Source organism: Psammomys obesus, unplaced genomic scaffold (genome assembly GCF_907164565.1).
Source record: "Psammomys obesus unplaced genomic scaffold, mPsaObe1.curated_primary_1811, whole genome shotgun sequence".
Classification (NCBI taxonomy): domain Eukaryota; kingdom Metazoa; phylum Chordata; class Mammalia; order Rodentia; family Muridae; genus Psammomys; species Psammomys obesus.
In genome coordinates this window covers 3913145-3935074 of record NW_026592710.1, presented here as the reverse complement: position 1 = coordinate 3935074, position 21930 = coordinate 3913145, and the positions used below count along the sequence as shown (strand labels likewise).

Sequence of the window (21930 nt, the reverse complement as noted above, 5' to 3'; positions counted from 1 at the left end):
CTGGACAGCCAGGTAGGGGACCCATCCACTGGAAGGACTAACTCTAAGCCATCATCGTCTGCCTGTATTTCTTTGTCTAGGGCTGGGACCATGAGATTGATTATTCCCTTCCATGTCCACATTATTATCTTCATTGTTTCAGCCTCATGTAGCCATTTCTAGGAGAGACTGTTTGACAGCTGATTTCCTGGTATTCTGGCTCTTAAAATCTTTCTGCTGCCTCTTCTAGGATGTTCCCTGAGTCATATAGATGTAGGAGCTGTGCTGTAGATGTATCCATTGGGGCTGGACTCTGTATTGTGTCCAGTTGTGGTTTTCTGAGTCTCCATTTGCTGTAAAGGGAAGCCTCTTTGATGGGGGCTAATGCTACACTTATCCAGCGAAGATGGCAAGAACCAAGAGGAATCTGTGGGCCACTGGTCTGGAGCTAAGCCAGTAGGCAGAGAGATTAGTGGCGGCTGTAAATAACTGTTTTGAGACAGGGATACCTGTCCTGGAACTTGCCATGATTGACCTGGAACTCAACAGAGATCTACCCTTTTCTGCCTCCCAGGTATTGGGATTAAAAGCCTGGCCCAGCTTAATTATTATTATCATTTTGTATTGTTTATGTTTGTGTGGTACTAGGAATTGAAGCCAGGGCCTCATGCATGCAAGGCAACTGTTCTACCACAGAGCTAGACCCCCTACCCAGGTGTTTCGTTTTTGTTTTTAAAATCTTTTTTATTTTTTATTTATCATTTATTACAGTGTACTTACTTTGTATCCCAGCTGTAGCCCTCTCCATCCCTCCTCTAGGTCTTGTTTTTACTTGCCTGCATTTTCTTTCAGTAAAAAAAAATACTGCATCTTGAAGAAAGAATACAGGATGGGCACATGTCTACAATCCCAGCTCGTGGGAAGCTAAGGCAGATCACCAGTTCTAAGCCAGACTGGGCTACATAGTGAGTTCGGGGCTAGCCTTAATTACCCATCTCAGAATCCCTAAAATCAGAGTTGGGGAGATGGCTCAGGAGGTGAAAGTAATTGTTATGCTAGAATGGGGGGCCTGAGGCCTGAAGGGAGTGGTGGCACAAACCTTTAAATCCCAGCTCAGGAGGCAGAGACAGGTGGATCTCTATGAGTTCAAGGCCAGCCTGGTCTACAGAGCTAGTTCTAGGACAGCCAGAGCTATACAGAGAAACCCTCAACCAGGGTTTTTCAAAAGAAAAGGAAAAAAGCATCATTCCCTACCCCCTCACCCTCATTAAATTCCCAGAATCCACTCCAACCTCTGTAATACCAGCACTCCTCCCTGCTGAGAGATGGAGACAGGTGAATCCCTGCAAGTTTAAAGTCCACCTACTCTGGTTTATATGGTGAAAAAATAAAAGACTCTGTCCTAAGCAAGGTAGGAGGCCCGCAGTTTTGGTTACCCAGACCTTTAATCCCAGCACTCGGGAGGCAGAAGCAGGTGGATGTCTTGGGATCCAGGCAGTCAAGGGTCAACACTTGAGGCTACTGTCCTCTGACCTATTCAAACACAGCGGCATTCCTGTGCCTGCACCCATATCCTACACAGAAACAAAACCACCAAAAAAGTTCAAAAGAAAACCGAAATCTAAAGGCTGCTGATGAAGCAGGAGCCAGGCCCTGGGATCAAGCCAGAGAAACACCTAAGAATCCCACTGGGTGATTTGTGTAATTGGGTCCTTCCACGTGCAATCTGACTTGACAGAAGTAGTTATGCACAGATGCATCTTTTCCCATCTCAGTAAATAACTACAGAATCACTCTTCAGGAGTTATGGGGCTGACACACGGTGTACAAAAACACTTTGATGTTGGGAGTGTGGGGAGCAGAAAGCAGGGAATTGATAAAGAGCTTTCCTTGTGTGCCTGAGGCCCTGAATTCCATCTCCAGCACAAACAAAATCCACACTCAGTTCTCAGTTATAGCGCTTAATCCTTGGGCTTCATGCTGGGTGGAATCGACTCCAAGGGACTGTAGTACTTTCCTCTACCAGCATCCCCGTCCTGGCTGCTCAGACTGTCAGAAGGGCTGTGTGTAAGCTATTGGCCAGGCTCCTGGGCCCAGGAATGCTGCCCTGCCTTTAAGAGCTGTGTGAACAGTCCTTCTATGGGCAACAGGCAGTTGCCTGGGTACCTGCATGTTTTCTTCCTTAGAACCTGTGCTTCCCATGCTGACCCTGAAATTTAGACCAGATGCATTTTCAGGGAAAAGGCGGTGAGGTTCCTTGAGTGGAAGAGAACGCTTGAAATGTTTTAGAAATGGAATAAAGCTAAATGTTTCCTGCCAAGACTGTGTCAACCTAGGAGCCAGGAATGACAGAGGACCCTTGGCGTCCCTTGCGGTACAGTGGGCAGGGTCTGAGGCTAGAATGCTTTCAAAAAATGAGGTGGGGGACAGTTAACTATCAAACACCCATATTTTTCTTTCTACACTTGCCTGAAACTAAGCAAAGCAAAACCCAAATATGGCTTCCAAGTGGGGCTCCTTTTCTGAGTTGTGTTTGCGTACATACAGACAAACAAATAGTCCCCATGGCATCACCACTCAAGCAACTGTGACTGCTGAATGGCTCTCTCCCCAGCTTTTTTAAGGCGCTCCCCGGACGGACCTCAGCTGAAGCCATTTGGCCACCCGAAAGCCTGAGCCCCAGCCGACCTGCCCCAACCCCTTGCGAGTTTCCTGACTCGGAAAGTAAAGCTACAACTTCCAGGCTGACTAAACTTGTCTGCTAATGCGCGTGACACTTAGACATGAACACAGTGGAGCGCGTTCCTGGAATCTGGCCTGGTTTCGCTTAAACGCACCAAAAATTAAAAAAAAAGAAGACCATGAAAACCCTTACACTCGTTCGTGCTTTGGTGCTGAATTTTGAAAATACCACTGTTTGAAAGCCGATGGGGTGGAGTACTTTAGTTGCGCTGAAGGCAGAGAAACTAAAACAGTCATCGCATTGAGATGTCCTGAGGTTTACTGGAACGCACTAGGGCACTAGGGAATCTGGGACCAAAGGAGTGACTGCGGCTTTGGGCGCCGATCTCGCCTCCCGGAGCCTCGCTGGGTAAACCGCTGTGTTGGAGTGTTAGCCCTCACCGGCCGTTCCCAGCTGAGCGTCAGCTGGAGGCGGTTGGGAGCCCCGGAAGGGCGGAAAGGGAACGGCGGAGGCGGCGGTGACTCAGCCTATAGCGCTGGAGACAGACGGGTTAAGTGGGCGTGGCCGGCATCGCCCCGCCCCCACAGACCCCGCCCGCGGAGGCCTGGGCCGGCCTGCGTATTTATAGAGGCGGTGCCCCGCGCGCCGGGGCGTCCCCGTGCCCAGCAGCCCCGCGTCATGGAGCGGCCGGCGCCCTTGGCCGTGCTGCCCTTCTCCGATCCCGCGCACGCCCTGAGCCTGCTGCGCGGCTTGAGCCAGCTGCGCGCTGAGCGCAAGTTCCTGGACGTGACCCTGGAGGCGGCGGGCGGCCGCGACTTCCCCGCGCACCGCGCTGTGCTGGCGGCCGCTAGCCCCTACTTCCGCGCCATGTTCGCGGGCCAGCTGCGCGAGAGCCGCGCCGAGCGCGTGCGCCTGCACGGGGTGCCGCCCGACATGCTGCAGCTGCTCCTGGACTTCAGCTACACCGGCCGGGTGGCCGTGAGTGGCGACAACGCCGAGCCGCTGCTGCGCGCCGCGGACCTGCTGCAGTTCCCCGCCGTGAAGGAGGCGTGCGGCGCCTTCCTGCAGCAGCAGCTCGACCTGGCCAACTGCCTGGACATGCAGGACTTCGCCGAGGCCTTCAGCTGCTCTGGGCTAGCGAGCGCGGCGCAGCGCTTCATCCTGCGCCACGTGGGCGAACTGGGCGCCGAGCAGCTGGAGAGGCTGCCGCTGGCGCGCCTGCTGCGCTACCTGCGCGACGACGGGCTGTGCGTGCCCAAAGAGGAGGCGGCCTACCAGCTGGCGCTGCGCTGGGTGCGCGCGGACCCGCCGCGCCGGGCGGCGCACTGGCCGCAGTTGCTGGAGGCTGTGCGCCTGCCCTTCGTGCGCCGCTTCTACCTGCTGGCACACGTAGAGGCCGAGCCGCTGGTGGCGCGCTGCCCGCCTTGCCTGCGTCTGCTGCGCGAGGCCCGCGACTTCCAGGCGGCGCGCTACGACCGGCACGACCGCGGGCCCTGTCCCCGCATGCGTCCGCGCCCATCCACCGGCCTGGCGGAGATCCTGGTGCTGGTGGGAGGCTGCGACCAGGACTGCGACGAGCTGGTAACGGTCGACTGCTACAATCCGCAGACGGGCCAGTGGCGCTACCTGGCCGAGTTCCCCGACCACTTAGGAGGGGGCTACAGTATCGTGGCGCTGGGCAACGACATCTACGTGACGGGTGAGTGTGCGGGGGCATTTCCAGGAAATACACTCAGGACCTGGAATTCTAGGGCCCGACCTAGCTCTTGGCAGGGCGACTGCGTTAGTTTCTCTATTTGCTTTCAAGCTCGAAGAGAGAGCAGAGACATAGCTGCTTTGTGGATCTCTGTGCCCTCTGTGGTACACAGCCTGTCTTGCTTAGCCAACTCCTTGCCCCGGAGGTGCCTCCCCCTTTTTGGTTTGGAAAAGACCGGGCATTGACCTGGTACAATGGGTGCTTTCTTTTAATCCCCAAGGAATGCGGGGACAGGATGCAGCCTGGCGCCTGGTGAGGCATCTCTCCCTCCCCAAAGCAGGGACGTTTCTCCCGCCCTGCTAAGCCACAGGGGCTTCCTGACTCACTGGCTTTGTCACCAGTGACAAGGTTTCTCGGAGCCCGCACCTAAGCGGGGCACTGTGCATCACGTGGTGCTTAGGCTGTGCTAGTCTACGGCTGTAAACATGGTCACATGTTGAGAGATTTTCTTCCAGTTACTTGGCTGAACACCCAAAACCCTGCCGAGTCATGGTAGGCGGTCCCCAGACTGCCCCAGTGCTGGGCTTCTCCCACGTTTTTCACTAAGGATGAATCCCTGATCAAACCGGAGGGAGGCTACCCCACTTCAGACCGACAGGGATGGCCTCTGGAAGTGCTATATAAGGAAAGACCACTGAGGCCTGTGGCCCTGTTATCAGGCTGGCAGGCATGAGGCTGGATTGTCAGGGGTGTGCCCAGCGTGGTACATTCCACACAAAGCCCACTGTCATCTTGCTGTGGCGTGCCTGTGGGTCTCTGAGCAGAAGAGGGTCAGGGTCAGCTCTGGCCTCAGCGGTCCTGACCTGCCGCCCTAAATTCGTCCTGCTGGACCCTTCCAGAACATAGCCCTCTTTAACACCCTGAGCCTGACCCCGTGTGGTTGGCCGCCCTGCCCCCATCTCCTCTGAAGTCTGGCTGGTGATTTTGAGCAGAGAATGCCTTCCCAGAACTGCCAGGCTCGCCTTGGGTAAATGTCACAGCTGAACAGCTAATCAGGGTTAGGCAGGTGGCTCAGTCCTCCCATTCAGCTGCTGGTAGGGGATTTTCCTGAGGGTCAGGAAGCCACCTCAGCTGCTTCAGCGTCCCTGGAAAAGACCAAAGAGGCCTCAGATGCTCCTCCCTCAAAAGCTGAGGCACAGACAGAATGTCTCTGTTCAGGGCGCCAGCAGGGACAACCCCCAGGATTACTGGAGTCTCCTGATAGCACGAGAGTTTTGTAGTCTTAGACATACTTTATACTCTTTTTTTTTGGGGGGGAGGGGGGGAGCCGTGGGGAGGTGGTTCAAGACAGGGTTTCTCTTTGTAGCTTTGGCTGTCCTGGAACTGGCTCTATAGACCAAGCTGGCCTTGAACTCACAAAGCTATCCTTGCCTCTGCCTCCTGAATGGGCTTGTATTTTAAACTTTTGTTGACACATACAAAAGTCACTGGCCGTCATACTTGTATATACCTTGATAAGAGTTTGAAGTGGACCATGCTCCTGTATCCTCCAGTGAAGTCAAAACAGCCCCAAAGATGGAGGGCGCTGGAGCATTCTTGGCCTGGCGCAGCTTTGGTTTGAAAGTGTCCAGAAAGTCTAGGATTTGGTGGCCAAGTCCCATGTTTGGTGTCTAGAACATGGGTGTCTCGAAGAGGTGCCCGGACCCAAGCATGGGTGTTCTGAGTTAACTGAGAAGTGTCACTGTGGTGCACGCCTTTAATCCCGGCACTCAGGGAGGCAGAGGCAGGCAGTCACTGTGAGGCTGGGGCCAGCCTGGTCTACAGAGCTAATTCCAGGACAACTAAGGCTACAGAGAAACCCTGTCTTGATTTAAAAAAAAAAAAAAAAAAAAAGAGTATGGTGGTGTTGGGTGGGATTATATGTTTATGGGTGTTTTGCCAGCATGTAGTCTACAAACCTGGTTCACACCTAGGTGCCCACAGAAGCCAGAAGACACCATCAGATCCCCTAGGACTCAAGTCATGGATAGTTGTGAGCTGCCACATGGGTGCTGGGAGTTGAAGCCAGGTCCTCTGAAGGGGTCGTCAGTGCTCTCTGCCTGAATTTTGTTTCTTGGGCTGGAGTGTCATGTAGGCCAGGGTAACTAGAACTCCTGAGAACTGAGTGCTGGGATTACAGATCTGCTGCCATCGGGAGAGGAAGCCCGGGCTGGATGCGTGCCGTGGTAAGCGCTCTGCCAGCCTAGCTGCCGCTGTAGGGTAGCACTTTTGAGAGCAGGGTCTTTTGTCCTCGGTTTGACAGCAGTTAGTGGGCCTGTGTACTGCCTCAGTGACAGCTTGGCGAGGCCCTCAGAAGATGACAGATGTATTTTGGGTGACGGGGGTGAGGCTAATTCCTCTGCAGGGAGAGGCCAACCCGGAAGTCGAGGAAGGCACAGGTGGGTGACTCACCTCGCGTGGGCGCGTGGGCTGATCATCTGCCCTTTGTGTGCCCTGGCAGGTGGGTCTGATGGCTCCCGGCTCTATGACTGCGTGTGGAGATACAACTCAAGTGTGAACGAGTGGACGGAGGTGGCACCTATGCTCAAGGCCCGAGAGTACCACAGCTCATCTGTACTGGACGGGCTACTGTATGTGGTGGCAGCCGACAGCACAGAGCGCTATGACCATGCCAGCGATTCCTGGGAGGCCCTGCGGCCTATGACCTACCCCATGGACAACTGTTCCACTACTGCCTGCCGAGGCCGGCTCTACGCCATTGGCTCCCTGGCAGGCAAGGAGACCATGGTGATACAGTGCTATGACCCTGACACGGACCTGTGGTCGCTGGTGGACTGTGGCCAGCTCCCACCCTGGTCCTTTGCACCCAAGACTGTGACTCTGAATGGACTCATGTACTTCGTCAGGTGAGCCCACGCTGCACTATCTCTGGCTTGGCAGCATCTCTGTGCCGCTCATTTCATAAATGGGGCCCAGAGGTGGGGGCAGGCTGGGATCAGAGCTACGGCTTGTCCGCCTCTTACGCTGTTTCAGTGGGAGCTTTAGCTTTCCTTAATGAAGCCACCTCGGGGATAGTGGAGTCTTGGCAGTCCTAGCTAAGCAGCCGGTGGCTTACCGTGCATCCACCGATCAGGGTCTGGCACATGCATGGCTCTACTCTAGCCCCAGCTACAGGATCTGATGACCTCTCTGGTCACAGCCAAATGCACCTTGACTGACCGGCTGCTGGGTATCTGGGAGGGTAATGAATTGGATTGCTTGTGTGCCTTGTGTGTACTGATCCCTTTCCTGAAGCTGTGGGCTGGGAGGGAGGGAAGAAGGGAATGAATGACATTGCCCTCTCTCCCCTTTGATCTGGGAGCCCAAAGGTGTGTGCCCTCTGCTTCTGGGCCTGCATTTTCTTTGGCTGAGCAGCACTGACCTTTGCCTGCCCAACCCCCTCCTCAAACAGGAGGCAGCCTCTCTTCAGGGTGCATGCTGAGGAGTCTAAAGGGACACAGGTGTTTTGTTTATCATCTTAGTGGCTGAGGGGCCTGTGTCTTTAAATACCAGGAGTTGAAGCTCTGCTTTGAGAAGGCCCTGGAACCTTCCTGGGTGCTGTTATAAAACTGCCTGGCCCTTGCTGGCTCTCCCCACCTCCTGTGCTGTCTTCAGGAAGGGGGAGGGGCTGGCTATAAATACCACTTTGAAGAGTGCCAGGTCTTTGCTTCAGCCCCTCCACAGTGGCCGCAGTGGCCCTGGCCCAGTACCTCTGAGACCGCCCTCGCTGTCCTAAGGCTGTAGGGCAGGATGTTCCCTGTGCTGCTCTGGGTCCTGACACCTGCTGGCTTTTCTCTCCTGGACAGGAGTCAGTATTGACTGCTAGCCTGCCAAGTGGAAGTGGGAGGGTTCTGCCCAGTGTGAGGTTTGCTTATGTGCCATCCACACAGGAAGCCACCTCAGCCCCACCTAAACACCGGATAAAGGGAGGCAATGTTTTGTGAACATGTAACACCGTGCGCAGAGTGCTGCCTGCATCTTGATAGCCCTCCCTGTCAGGGACATAGTGCTCTACAACGGCCATAGCATCATTATTATCAGTGACCAGTAAAAGGAGCCTTCGTCCTGGGCCTCCTATGCAATGGCTCCATGGTGGTTTCTAAAAAAGGCAAAGGTGTTGACTCTTTGGCTGGGAGATAGCAGCCTTGAGAGGAGACAGGTAGCCCTGTCCAGCCCACCCCCTTCCAGCTGTGGCTCTTTGGAGAACACAGGAATGCTCAGTGGGTTCAAAGCCAGCCTGGACTAGAAATCAAGACCCAGTTCACGGGAAGAGTCAGCAGCGTTGAGGACTCTGGCCCTCACAGCCACGGTTATGTCTGTCTGTCCCTCCACAGGGACGACTCTGCCGAGGTGGACGTGTACAACCCCACAGAGAACGAATGGGACAAGATCCCGTCCATGAATCAGGTAAATCTGCAGGTGTGGCAGCGTTTGTAAACTCAGGCTAGCCCTGCTTTTGCAACTGAGCTGTCATTAGATTTTTCGGGAGACAGTCATGGTAGGTGGGCCTCTTTTAAGTCCTTTGCAGATGCTCCCTGAGTTAATGGAAGGCTTCTGTGATCCTCTCTGGAACTTGGCAACAGCAGGTATTAAATAGGGTCTGAGGACTTGGCCAGTGGTCAGCACCCTTACTGTGAGCCTTGGAGCAGAGGAGGGGAGGAATCAGATGAGCTTCCACAGAAAGGCCCCAGGGCTGGGGTGCTTGTGTGAACTCCAGCAGCCGCTGTGGCTGGAGGGAACGGGCTCAGACAGGTCTCTTCCTGAGGAATTGACCTTGGGAATACATTTCTTGACTGCTGTGTGCTATGAGCAGGGGCGCCCTCACAGCTGCTAGTGTGTGGTCAAGGTCTCCTGTCTCTGCTTGCTGAGAAGAAAGGTCTACCACTAAGGCTGATGGTGTGATAATTCTTGGATGGCTTTGAGGGTCCCACCAGGGTCAATTTCCAGCTGTTACTGATGGCTGAACCAGCAAACTTTCCCCTATCTGTAAGGTGGAAAGAATGGACAAGTCTGCCCTAGAGGGCTGATGCCGAGGTGCTGTTGGGCCTCAAACCTGGAGACCATGCTGACCACATAGGGAGCCCTATCTTCTGCTTAGGGAACAGGAAGGCACTGGCCTACTCTGTCTACACTCCCTACAAAGCTGCCTCAGCAGGGTTCTCAACGCTGGGCTGTTCCCTGGAAGTTACTGGAGCAGTCGGGGCGGGGTCTGCCCTGCCACCGCTGCCTGCCTCCCTCACTCCTCCACCTTGATCCGCAGGTCCATGTCGGGGGCAGCCTGGCCGTCCTGGGAGGCAAGCTCTATGTCTCTGGGGGATATGACAATACCTTTGAACTCTCGGATGTGGTGGAGGCATATGACCCGGAGACCCGGGCATGGAGTGTGGTAGGGCGGCTTCCAGAGCCCACCTTCTGGCATGGCAGCGTGAGCATCTTCCGCCAGTTCATGCCACAGACACCAGCAGGGGGCCGTGGCTTTGAGCTGAACAGTGGCAGCAATGACGTGGATGCAGGCCACCACAGGCTGCCACAGAACCCTGAGGAGCTACACTAGCCCAGGCCTGGCCCAGGGGAGGGCCTTGGTGCAAGGGGCCTGGCGCCTGCAGAGGCCAGGATGGGTCACCAAGCAGAGCAGTGGCGCATGGGTGCTGAGTGAGCCCCTAGATGCATCGTGTGAAGGTTTCTGTGCATTCGGAGCCTATGCCACAGCTTCCTGGGACAAAGCTGGTGGTGACTGCTTATGTGGTCAAGAACCCGTGGCTTCTCCACCATTGAGTATCTCAGCCTTCAGAAGTTACCTCCAGCTTACAGCATCCAACTCACCATGCGATGTGCCTCTCCTTGCTGCCACCTCCTGGGCCTGCTTCCGCCCAGAGCAAAGAGGAAGGTTCCCTGTGATAGTCAGAAAGTAGCCTGTCCCAGAGCATTGGGGATGCAGGAAGACAAAGGCTGCAACAGAGTGCTAAACTCCACATTTGGTACCAAAGATCCCTGTAGCCAGTGCTGCAGGTAGAGGGGTGTCAGCCCACCCAGCTTCCCACCCCACCAAACAGGGTGGGCCTTCAGGAGTTGAGTCCTGAGCTGAGCTACTAATCCACAGTGTGAGCCTGAAGGAGTCTGTTTCTGTGGTACATGTTCTCACCTGGGAAGAAGGCCCTCCCTGGGGCTCTTTCCCAGGCCTACAGGAGATGACCAGTGCTCACAACACTGGCTTGCTGTGGCCCCTCCTTTGGAATCTGACAGTTGGCCCAGTGGGCAGATGCTGGGCCTGGGAGTAGAGACTCCTGCTTCTAAAGAAAGCCGAGTGGGGTAGCCCCAGCCCTGGGCTTTAGGTTTGAAATGCTTGTGGTTTGACCTGGAGAAGCAGAAAGTTGGTAGCAGTAAGACACAAGTTGGTTTTGTCTGACAAGATGTACAAGCCATCATTGCTAGAATTTCTCTGCCATTGTGTGGAAAACCAGGATTCCTAGGATTTTAGGCCCAGGAGCATGAGAGCCAGAGTATCTGAACCACAGCTTAGGGGATCCCTGGGTTTCTGTGTGCCTTTGAGTGGTTTCATGGGTTTTGGGGCTGGGACCCGTCAGTACCCAGTGGCCTCTGGCCACCTCTGAGTGGCTATGGCATGTTTTGACCCAGGTGCTGCCAGCCCATCCCTCCGGGGCCTCTCCTCCCTCTTGGCCAAGTACACTCTTGCAGTGAGCCTTAAAGAGCTGCCTCCCAAGACCACTCAGAGGCGCTGAGTGTTCTGTGAGGTGCCTTGGCACAGCAGGGTGGGGGCCTGTGAATCAGGTATGAAGTTCGGTACAGGCGACAGCAGGCTGCCCTGTCCTTTTGGGACAGAGGAAGAGCTGTATCGCTGTACTCCTGTGACCTGCAGTAGTTACTGCGTTATAGTGCACATTTGCATAGGACCTTCTGCTCGCCTTGCTCCAGAAATACTCAGGTTTCTAGGACCCCATGAAGACTAGCAGAGTAGGCACTCACTGTGGGCCATTTCTCCCTGAGCTCCACTTGTGCCATGGGCTCTGGGCCCGACCCTAACATTTAACACGTCTCTACACTAACAGGGATTGAAGCTGGGACACCTAGGGATGGGACTGTCCCTTGTCACATGTATAAAGCTTTTATATGTCAGGACAAAATTAAGTTATGAAAAGTTCTGTGCCTGATTTTTGATGCTGATCTGTAAGGGATTTCTTATATTTATGACTTCAGAGACTTTTTTTTTTAAGAGACAGTGTTTCTCTGTGAAGCCTTGGCTATCCTGGGCTCACTTTGTAGACCAGGCTGGCCTCGAACTCACAAGATACACCCACCTCTGCATCCCAGAGTGCTGGGATTGGGATTACAGGCATGCGCCACTATGCCCAGAGACTTTGGAGACTTATATAATGAAGATCTCCTTCTTTAGGTGACTAGCATTTAGTCACCAGTGGCTGGGGCAGATTTGTATATTTATTTTTGTTTATTCTGTAGGCTTCTATGTCAAGCATCCTAAGGTTTTAGGATACTTACCCACTTTTTGAAATAAAATGTTTCCTATATACCAGGTGTCATAGCCTTCATCTTTTTTTGTGTGGTTGGTTTTTGAGACAGGGTTTCTCTGTGTAGCCCTGGCTGTCCTGGAATTCTGTAGACCAGGCTGGCCTCAAACTCACAGAGACCCACCTCCTCTGCCTCCTGGTGCTGGGATTAAAGGTGTGCAGCACCACAGCTAGGTCAGCATCTTCCTGCTTCTGAGAATCCTTTCTTTGTGCACAGGCCAGCACTGGTGGGGAGGCAGGTCTGGTGGGCAGGAGCAGAGTGAGGAAGCTGGTGTCAGCAGGTTCAGGAGGTGATTTTGGCGAGTCCGGGTTCTGAGGAAGCTGCCTTCACAGAACCTCTCAGACTTTCTCACCTCAGTCGGTGAGGCACAGGATGTAGCACAAAGGCAGGCTCCGCCCACTGGGAGGGGCCGTTAGAGCCCTGGTTCTCAACCTGGAGGTTGGAGCCCAGAAAGGACCATGGAAAACAAGATGTTTTCATTACAGTTCATTAACAGCAAAATTACAGACAGGAAGTAGCAATGAAAAGCTTTATGAGGAGCCCCACGAGACCAGCAAAGTTAAAGGATCTGAGCCCAAGGGCTCCTGCAGACTGATGCACCGAAGACCATGCATAGAGAGGACCTAGACCTTCTGCTCAGATGTGGCCGATTGGCAGCTCAGACTCCATGTGGATCTCTGAGTGAGGGGATCGGGTGCTGTCTCTATCATGAACTCCATTGACTGCTCTTTGATCACCCACCCCTGGAGATGCAGCCTTACCAGGCCAGGGAGGAAGAGGATCCAGGCAGTCCTGAAGAGACTTAACAGGCTATGGGCAGATGACAATGGTGGAGAACTCCCCCTTTCAGTGGACCAGGGGAAGGGGATGAGGGAAGGAGGAGGGAGGGTGGGTCTGGGAGGGGAAATGAGGGAGGGGGCTCATGGATACAAAGGAGACAGGCATCTGCACCACCCATCTGTGCTCTGCTCTGAAAGGTGGGAACACTACGCCCCTTCCCTTTCAAGTCTGCATGAAGATAGGGCCTTCCAAGGGATGGGTGTCTCTGTGGGCCTGCAGCCGGTCAACGCCAGCTTGCTCTGCTGCTGCTGGCCATGTTCAGCTTCACCAGACTGGCTGAACTCTGGCCAATGAAGCCATAACCATGGACCCTGGCCATTTTGTCCAACCTCACCTGCACCTATGAAATCAGAACACTACCTATCGGTGAGGGATGGGAGCTATACAGCAAGTGGATAGCACCTGTGTTCCCTCCAGGTACTCAGCTCTGCCGAGGGTACCAGAGCTGGGAAAGCAGCTGCATTCAGGTCAGGGACTGAATGGGCCCCATGACGGGAAACTGGGGAGAGAGCAGTCCAGTCCTGCAGCTGCAGAGCACCAAGCGGCAGACCACTCAACAAGTGACTGTCACGTTTATTTGTCAGTGGGGCCAAATGGGAGCGGGTGACTATGTGTCACAGTCCTCAGGGACAGCAGCTGTGATGAGGAGTGAGGGCTCCAGGACGCCGGGGCTGGCAAAGCTCTCCTCTGAACATAGTCTCTGGCTAGGGAGTTGGGAGGCAAGGCCACCCTGGGTCAGGGACTCCACAATGACCTCTGCAGAGCCCACCTCCATGTCTGCGGGTGGCTGGAGAGCCACAACTACCATCTTCTCGTCCTCAATGACCAGGTTTCGGAGCTTGCGCTGCCGTGGATTGTAGTTCTCCACTCTATCGTGGATCTCCATGTGCCTCCGCAGGTGAGCCTGGGAGGGAGAGTGAGCTCAGAGCCTGGGACACAGCGAAGGAGGGGAGCAGACTCAGGGCCTGGCCTACCTGCCTCGTGAACTTGTAGCCACACTCCGTGCACTCGAACTTCCTCACACCCTTGTGTCGCCTGACATGCACTCGTAGCTGCTCCACAGCTGCAGGAGGAATGGGCCACACACCGTAAGAGCAGGGCACATGCAGGGACAGGGCTGGGACAGGGGACAAGGCCTTCCAGGCCTAAAGGCACAGGAGGCAGCCAGACCCTACCCCAGACTTTACAGTAACCCTGGGACTACCACTGCCAGGTCCAGGGCACCGTGCCCCCAACTCCACTGTCACAGCAGCTCCACTCCCATCTCTTAGCACACGGAAAACAACTCTGCTGGCTGGAAGGTTCTAAGGAACACCTGGACGCCACTGTTGCCCTTATCTCTGTGTAGAGAAGCCCAACCCTCTGCTCTCCCCCAGCTTGCCCTTTACCTTTGAAGGTCTTGCCACAGATCTGGCAGAAGTGGGGCCTGCCCTCCTGGTGGCGACTGGCCACATGCCTCAGGAGGGGCCCCTTCTCAGTGAAGCGCTGCTCACAGAATTCACAGCTGAAAGGCCTCTCACCCGTGTGGGTGCGGTTGTGCTTGTCCAGACTGGCTGTGGGGGACAAGGTGGGGCTCAGCTGCTGCCTCAACTCTGGGGCAAGGAGGGGCTGGGCCTGCCTCACCTTGGGTACGGAAGGTCTTGCCACAGAGGTGGCACTGGAAAGGCTTCTCGCCTGTGTGTGTTCGGAGGTGCATGTTGAGATTGGCCTTCTGGGTGAAAGCATGGCTGCAGAACTCACAGACATAAGGCCTTTCATTCCTGTTCAGACGGGGACACAAGGCAGAGGCCGTCACTGATTGAACCTCTCCTCTTCCATTTACTCTGTCAGAGCTGGGACACGCTAAGCAGGAGGGCGTCAGTGGCACGAGGCAAGGGACACCACCACCATTCCCAGAAGCAGCAGAGAGATCTATGCTGCTGGAGTTAGGAAGCTAAGGGATAAAAAAGAACTAGCCCCTGGAGGCAGAGCCTTGCCTCAGCCTGGGCCCTCCCCACTAGCCTAACAAACGTGCCTGTCTCACCCCTACCAGTCAGGGCTGCAGGTGCTGGCTCAGGAAGAAGGTGCTCGTCCCCATGAGTGCAGACGCTGCTTCCCACGGCAGCAGGGCCACACTGCAAGGAGCAGGGACTCCTACCTGTGCTTGGCTTTGATGTGCATCTGTAGCCCATTGCGGCTCGAGGCCCGATGCCCACACTCCTCACACACAAATAGCTTCTCTCCACGATGCTTAAAAGCCTCGTGAAGCTGTAGTTCCGTCCTAGACAGGAAGCACTTGGCACAAGTGGGGCACTGTAGGAGGGCAGACAGGCAGAGGGAGCAGTGCCAGGTGAGGACAGGCTTGAGCTGTCCAGGAGTCACAGGTGCTCCAGCCCTGCCTAATACTTACTGCATGGGGTTTAGGGGCTCCGTGCAGCTTGATCATGTGGCTTTGCAAGTCCTTCTTCTGCATGAACTGCTGGGAGCATGAGGAACACTAAAAAAAACAGACCCAGTTAGCTCCAGCGTAGCCTGCACCATCAGTGCCCTGCATGGTGAAGAGGGGCCTAGCCCAGACCCCAAGGACAGTTCCTGATCTGCTAAAGGTTGGCTTCCAAGAGGGGGCAATGTTCAGCCATCCATACCCAGAGAAATGCTGAGCAAGTAAGGCTATCGACAGCAGCCCTGTCTACAGAAGTGATGTCACTGGGTGGGCAACAAAAGCAGGCTTCAAGGGAGAGGAGCCAGATACCACCCCAGGCAGAGGGCTGCACAGCCCACCAGCCCATGACCCTGGAACAAGTTGGGCCTGACCTTATATGGCATTTCCCCTGTGTGAGACACCATGTGCACCCGCAGCTCTGTCCTCCGGCGGAAGGTCTCCTGGCATACGGAGCATGTGAAGACCTGGCAGTGTGAGGGGCAAGCAGGGCCAGCATCAGGGAGGGCCTCTGCCTGCGACGGCAGCCTCTGCAGGGGCTTCCACACGCTGCTGGGAAGTGTCTGCCTGGGGCGGGGGGTGCTGGGGTAGGAGAGGGCGACATGTGACCTGCCTGCCTTAACCACTGGAGCACTGCACACCACCACAGCCAGACCCTTCTCAGCTCCAGACAGCCTAGAGACAGGGCCCAACTGCCAACTGCAACTAGCCAGTCTCTGGGAAGAGAGGGATGGGGTTTAGCCAAACACTACCCATTTGGGGTAGGGGGACAGGCAACGTGGCCCTTCCCAGCAGCCATCCCCCACACTTTCCTTGCTCCAAAGCCTCAGATGGAGCTGGACCAGGACAGGCAGGCAAACCCAAAGTATCCCTGTAGGGCCTAACCCTGTGCCTTCTGAATTCACATGTCCTGGCTGTTACTAGGATGCGACATGATGACATCCATGACCACTGCAGCTCTTATGTCAACGTGCTGCTGCCCATAAATACTCGGATCAATCCCCAAGTACCTGTTCTGAGCGGTTCATGCAGTTCCGGGCTTCATGCTCCAGGAGGTTCTCCTTGCGAAAATAACACTTCCCACATTTGGGACACTCGAAGGGTTTCTCCCCAGTGTGTTTCCTGCCAAGAAGAGGGGCCACAGAGGTGTGGAGGCTGAGGGGGTCTTTCAGCTCTCTGGAACTCAGGAGCCCCTCCAGCTCCTGCTAGGGACCCATGCCATGTTGCAAAGGAGGAGGTGCCTGAGGCTCTCAGGAAGAAAAGAAACAGCAGCCATAGGTCCAAGTGGCCAGCTGGGAGCCAGGAATCGGCCCTGCTTCTGCCAGCCTCTCTAAATGGCTGTTTCAGAACTGACTAGCACAGCCTGACTGAGAGCCTCCTCTTTGTGGGCTCTACCTTCAACCCACGGCGCAGGACAGGTGATATGGCTGTTGACAAAGCACCTGCTGCCAAGCCAAGTTCAATCCTTGAGACCCACAGAGAGGAAGAAACCAACCCCACAAGCTGCGCTCAGATCTACACGTGCCCCCACAATAAATAAGTACATAAGTAAATGTGAAGTAAATGCCAGATTCAGCCTGTTCGTCTCACTGATAGCAGCAAGCGTCGCTGCAGCAGTTCGTGGGCAACAATGAGTCACTGCTGGCTCCTGGCTTCCAAACTATCTCTCCAGCAGTTTCCATTAAGTCCACAAGCCTTAGAAGATAAGGCAACCCTCACTGCCTCCTGGCTCACAGCCCTCTACTGCTTCCTGTTTCATCCCAAGAGGACCCAGAGGACACAGGAGGACACAGGCAGCCTAGGTAAATTAGCCTGTCCCTCACTGTCCTCGCTTTATAAAGTCCTTGTCTGTCCCATGCTCAACTCCAGTCCAAGCCCTCACCCTTCACAACAGCCAGGCTTGCTTCTAGCTCAGGGCATTACTGCTAGCTCTGTTCCCAGCCAGAAGGCCCTCCACAGTGAATGGCATCCTTACCTCCTCCAAGTCTAGATAGATGCCAGAGGCCTGTAATATAATCTCAGCTACTTGGTCCTGGATCTTTTTTACTTCCAGCACTGGGAATTGAACCCAGGGTCTCACATTAGGCAAGCACACAACTGAGCTATATCCCCAGCCCATTTCCCCTGTGTGAGATACCAAGCTGCAGCAGAAGGATCACAAGTTCAGGCCTGTCTTGCTGAAAAGGGCTGGGGATGCAGCTCAGGAGCAGAGGCCCTGGGGTTCAATCCCTAGCACTGAAAGCCACGGGGTTAGTGGGGAAGTCCCCCACCTTCTTAATAAATATGATCCCCCAAGCCACACTTATTGGAAACTAACCCTACTACAGGTTATCTATGCAGTAGACTCCAATTCCCAATTCCTGGGCCCTACTCTCCGACCCCTCCCCCTTACAGGATCCCATACTCTGTAGCCCCAGCTGGCTTGGAATTCACAGGACTTGCAAGATTGCAGGCTCAGTCTGTCGGGTTTGTTCTATAGCACTGCTTCCCTTTCTTACAAGACACAAATCTTTCTGTACCTTGCAATGTCATTCAAGTGCCATAAAGACCTTCACTGGTACTTTAATGGGCTCTATCAGTCTTGTCGAAAATCAAGCAGTTTGCTGAATGAACTAAAGAAACCCTGACCTTAGAGCCATGAGTAACACTGAGTGCTCCCACATGTCCAAAAGCCAAACTTACTCTCATCCTCTTCACTGCAAGTTTCCATGTCTCCTAATTCCCCACCGTTGCAAGGACCTCATTTTCTATTTTTCTTTTGAGACAGGGTCTCCCTATGTAGTTCTGGCTGGCCTGAAACTCACTCCACAGACTCAAACTTGTAGCAACCCTCCTCCTGCCTCTACTTTCCAAGTGCTGGGATTATAAACAAATACCACCACACCTAGATACAGTCATCTCTTGAAACCATTCCTTCCTAGTTCTTAGGGACATCAGCGAACCACAGACCAAGGAAGGAATGGGCAGAGCATGGGCAGAACCTACCTGTACAGCCTCATTTAACCCAAGGCCAAACCACAGGGATGGCAAACAGGTCTCAATCCTACTCCAGGTAAGCACTGCCGGCTTCCCAGAATGTCCTACTGACAACAGTATGGCTCTGCCCAACCTGGCCTGGTACAAAAGCAAACGTTAACAGGCCAGTAGGGTGGCACAGTTCCTGAGCACTGGAGATGTGACCTGCGTCTGCATCACAGATTTTTTTTTTGGGGGGGGGGCAGGGGGTGGTTAGTCCTTGCTGTCCTGGAACTTACATTTTAGACCAAGCCGGTTTCGAACTCAGAGATCAGCCTGTCTCTGCCTCCCAAGTGCTGGGATTAAAAGTGTGCCATCATTCCTGGTGTGTGGCACAGAATTTTAAGTAATTTGAACTCAAAACAAGCCAGGTGTAGTGGTGGAAATGCCTTTTATCCCAGCACTTGGGAGGAAGATGAAGGTGGATCTTGGAGTTGGAGGCCAGCCTAATCTACATAGTGACCTAATCTACAGGACAACCAGGACTATATATAAAGATCCTGTTTTGTTTTGTTTTTAAAAACAGTCCTAGGAGCAGGAGAGTGGTTGTGCACACCTTTAATTCTAGCACCTGGGAGGCAGAGGCAGGCTGATCTCTATGAGTTCAAAGCCATCCTGGTCCACAGAGTGTTTCAAAACAGCCAGGACTGTTAAACAGGGAAGGAAAGAAGGAGGGAAGGAGGGAAGGAGGGAAGGAGGGAGGGAGGGAGGGAGGGAAGGAAGGAAGGAAGGAAGGAAGGAAGGAAGGAAGGAAGGAAAGAAGGAAGGAAAGAAGGAAGGAAAAAGAAGAAAAGAAAGAGGAAAGAAGGAAAGAAAAAGGGAGAGAGGCAGAGAGAAAAAAAGAAGGAAGAAAGAAAGGAAAGATGGAAGGAAGGAAACAAGCAAGGAAGCAACCAAACAACCAACCAACCAAACCAGTCCTAGGTATGGTGGGACATGCCTTTAATACCAGCATTTAGGAGGCAGAGACAGGTAGATCTCTAGTTCAAGGCCAGCTTGGTCTACATAGTAAGATCTTACATTAAAAAAAAAAAAAAAAGCCTGGGGATTAAAATACCTTCAATCCATCTCAGGAAGCAGAGGCAAGCTATATCTTTGAGTTTGACGCTGGCTTGGTCTAAAGAGTGAATTCCAGGACAACCAGGGCTACACAGAGAAACCCTGTCCCAAAAAAACAAACAAACTCCTCTACAAAACCAACAATAGGAAAAAAGCTTCACAGTCCTATAAGGGTCGCAGTTAGACAAATGGTCTTTTATAGGTCACTGACTCCCCCACACTAATATCCCAAGAAACACAGGCAGCCTCAGTCCTTCAGACTGGCCTCTGTCAAAGCCTACACTGCCAGAGTTCAGGAATTCCTGCTGTCGAACCTCAGCTGCAGCTAAGGGCCAGAGGCGTGTTTTATGTCTCATGTGGACAGGGGCCTGCCCACAGTCAGAGCCCACAATGGGTAGAACAGACTGAGTAGGTGTCCACAAACCACAATTCACAGGAACACAGAAAGAAGAGGAGGCATGCCAAGCAGGCACTATCTGCCCCTGATATAGAGCCCAGAGGAGGGGCATACAGGACCCTTCCCCCAACATGGAACGACATATGGAAAAAAAACATTGAAAAACAGTGTTTACCTGTTGTGGACTTTTAGGTAATATTTGCTGAGGAACTTTTTATGACACGTGGGACATTCAACAGGCACAGCCCCGCCTTTTCTGCTCTCAGTGGGCTCAGCTGTCAAGGAACCTGCACCCAGGGCTGGCTCCGAAGCACAGGGCTTTCTAATGACTTTTGGCTTCCTCCTGGTCAACACAGTCTCAGGCTCAGAAGTGTAATCCCCGTCGTCCTCAACTTGGACCACTACTTCCCACTGTAGTACAGGAGACAGCAGGAAGGGGTAGGGTCACCTAAGTGTCAGCAGGGACCCAGCTTTAGTTCCAACCCAAGCCCCCCAGGGCCCCTTCACAAGAGAAACTTCCTTCAGGGCCCAGGGAAGACCACATGAGAACCGTGGACTCGCAGCAAAGTGGCTGTTAGCAGGGAGCTGGCCAGGTTCACTACCCTCAGGGAACACCTGTAACCCTGGTGCTCACTCCACCACAAGGAGGCTGACAACCATGGACAAGTGCAACCCGCAGAAAGGTCAGCCGAGGCCACTGGCTTCCAATGTTTACTCCAGAAATGTCAGCATTTACCCTCATGCTTGCCTCCCCAGCTCCAGCACCCTGAAAACAGTAGTACCTCATTGCTCTCGCCCTGCAGCGGAGCACCTTCAGTCTCGAAGGGCCTTGGGGGCTCCTTGCAGTCCTCAGACTCCTTGTCCTCTGAGGGACAAGGCTTCAGAGCCTGCTTGAGTTTCCCGCAGAGGAAGGAGGGGCTGTTCTGAACAGGAGGGTTGAGCTGAGGCTGCTGACCATCTCTGGGCTCCTGATCCACAGGCGCCAGGCTCAGAGTCCTGAAAACTTCCTCCTCATCCAAGTCTGTTGGCTCTGTGAGGTGGCTTTTCACATCGTGGGAGGTAGGCTGCCCCGCTCCATTCTGTGCCTGTCCCACTGAGGTTTTGGGCTGGAAGCTCTGGCATAACTCCACAGCCTCTGGCACCCGCAACTCCTTGGCTGCCAAGAGTACCTGATCCCTGTTCCCTGAGGTGAGGGCGAGGTGACCAGTGTAGAAAAAGTCCAACAGGAGGCCAAAAATCTCAGCAAAACCTGCAGGGAGGACAACGCTGCCCCCTGAGCCATCGCCATAGATTCTCTGGAAGAAATGGCTACAACAGGCCAGAACACTCCAGTGCGCCTTAAACACCAGGCCCCCCACGTCCAGCGTAGCGTCGCAATACTGGCCCTTCTCACGCTGTTTGTTGAGTTCCTGCAGAACCCTCACGCTGTGCTGTACGAAGGAACCCTCCATAATCTGGAAGGGAAGGCAAACGTGACAGTCTGGCAAACCCAACCAGGAAAGCCCTTTTAGACTTTTAGAAAGCTCCTTACTGAGTTGGACAATTTAACAGCCACCTATGTCGGGATGAAGGCTTGGGTCAAGGTTAGAGGTGCACGCGGAGCAGAGCCAGAGTAGGGTGACAGCCTCTTAGGGGCGGGGAGTGACATAGGTTGGCCAGAGGGGGTGGGGGAGCAGGAGTGGAAAAGCATGGTGCGAGACAGAACAGGGTCGGGATTGAGTGCTGGTGGGAAAAAAAAATGAAATGCAAGTTTGGGAACAGACAAAAGTGAACCCCAACTGATCCGCAGCGCACCCAACGCACAGCCAGTAGGGCAGGGCGCTGGCAGCGCACAGGTGACCCACGCCCACGCCGCGCATGCAGGTCGCGAGCGGCGAGCGGAAGGCGGCGGCCACACTCTCGGCAGCGCCCGGGACGGCCCGCCGCCTCCCTCCCGCGCCCTCCTCACCCGGCGGGTCCTCCCGGCTTGCACCGGCCTCTGCTCCGGGATAGACCACTTCCACCGCCCACAACACTAAATACTGCCCGGCCCACCGCGCGGAGTCGCCGCCGTCGCCGCGCCGGATGTGACGTTTGGCGCTCAGGCCTGAACCGGACGCCTCGGTAGCGTAAGGCTCCTAAGGCCCGCCGCGGAGGCGGAGCCTCACAGAAAGAGCCAAGCGCCGCGTAGGGGGCAGGGCCGGGCCCAAATCCAAACGCGGGTTATCTTTTCTGGAAGTCGCCTAGCAACATCAAGCTGGGGGCTAGACTCCCGCTAG

General features: G+C 54.5%; 2 protein-coding genes across 3 annotated transcripts; one reads left to right on the top strand and one right to left on the bottom strand.

Annotated features, from left to right (window-relative positions):
- Positions 1 to 3141: 3141 nt before the first annotated feature.
- Positions 3142 to 11941, top strand: Klhl21 (kelch like family member 21). The gene is made up of 4 exons (XM_055615288.1): positions 3142 to 4361; positions 6859 to 7264; positions 8732 to 8804; positions 9658 to 11941. The coding sequence occupies exons 1-4, from the start codon at positions 3341 to 3343 to the stop codon at positions 9949 to 9951; spliced, it is 1794 nt and encodes a 597-aa protein (XP_055471263.1). The 5' UTR covers positions 3142 to 3340; the 3' UTR covers positions 9952 to 11941.
- A 1397-nt stretch (positions 11942 to 13338) lies between these two features.
- Positions 13339 to 21729, bottom strand: Zbtb48 (zinc finger and BTB domain containing 48). 2 transcript variants are annotated; one of them, XM_055615315.1, is made up of 11 exons: positions 21621 to 21729; positions 20455 to 21126; positions 19848 to 20083; positions 16212 to 16323; positions 15576 to 15668; positions 15172 to 15258; positions 14920 to 15074; positions 14406 to 14542; positions 14171 to 14335; positions 13757 to 13845; positions 13339 to 13686 (listed from the first exon to the last, which is right to left on the bottom strand). In XM_055615315.1, the coding sequence occupies exons 2-11, from the start codon at positions 21121 to 21123 to the stop codon at positions 13390 to 13392; spliced, it is 2040 nt and encodes a 679-aa protein (XP_055471290.1). In that variant the 5' UTR covers positions 21124 to 21126; positions 21621 to 21729; the 3' UTR covers positions 13339 to 13389. The 2 variants fall into 2 exon arrangements, with proteins under 2 accessions (XP_055471290.1, XP_055471291.1); XM_055615316.1 differs by having other exon boundaries at positions 13500 to 13686; positions 13761 to 13845.
- Between the last annotated feature and the right edge of the window lie 201 nt (positions 21730 to 21930).

What these genes read in the sequence shown, in the direction of transcription:
- Zbtb48 (XM_055615315.1), bottom strand. Translation starts at nt 21,123, where the DNA reads ATGGAGGGTTCCTTCGTACAGCACAGCGTGAGGGTTCTGCAGGAACTC. An exon ending in GAGCCCCTAAACCCCATGCA is followed by an intron (nt 15,075 to 15,171) that starts GTAAGTATTAGG and finishes GCCCTCCTACAG; the next exon opens with TGCCCCACTTGTGCCAAGTG. An exon ending in GCTACAAGTTCACGAGGCAG is followed by an intron (nt 13,687 to 13,756) that starts GTAGGCCAGGCC and finishes TCTCCCTCCCAG; the next exon opens with GCTCACCTGCGGAGGCACAT.
- Klhl21 (XM_055615288.1), top strand. Translation starts at nt 3,341, where the DNA reads ATGGAGCGGCCGGCGCCCTTGGCCGTGCTGCCCTTCTCCGATCCCGCG. An exon ending in CAACGACATCTACGTGACGG is followed by an intron (nt 4,362 to 6,858) that starts GTGAGTGTGCGG and finishes GTGCCCTGGCAG; the next exon opens with GTGGGTCTGATGGCTCCCGG. An exon ending in AGATCCCGTCCATGAATCAG is followed by an intron (nt 8,805 to 9,657) that starts GTAAATCTGCAG and finishes CTTGATCCGCAG; the next exon opens with GTCCATGTCGGGGGCAGCCT.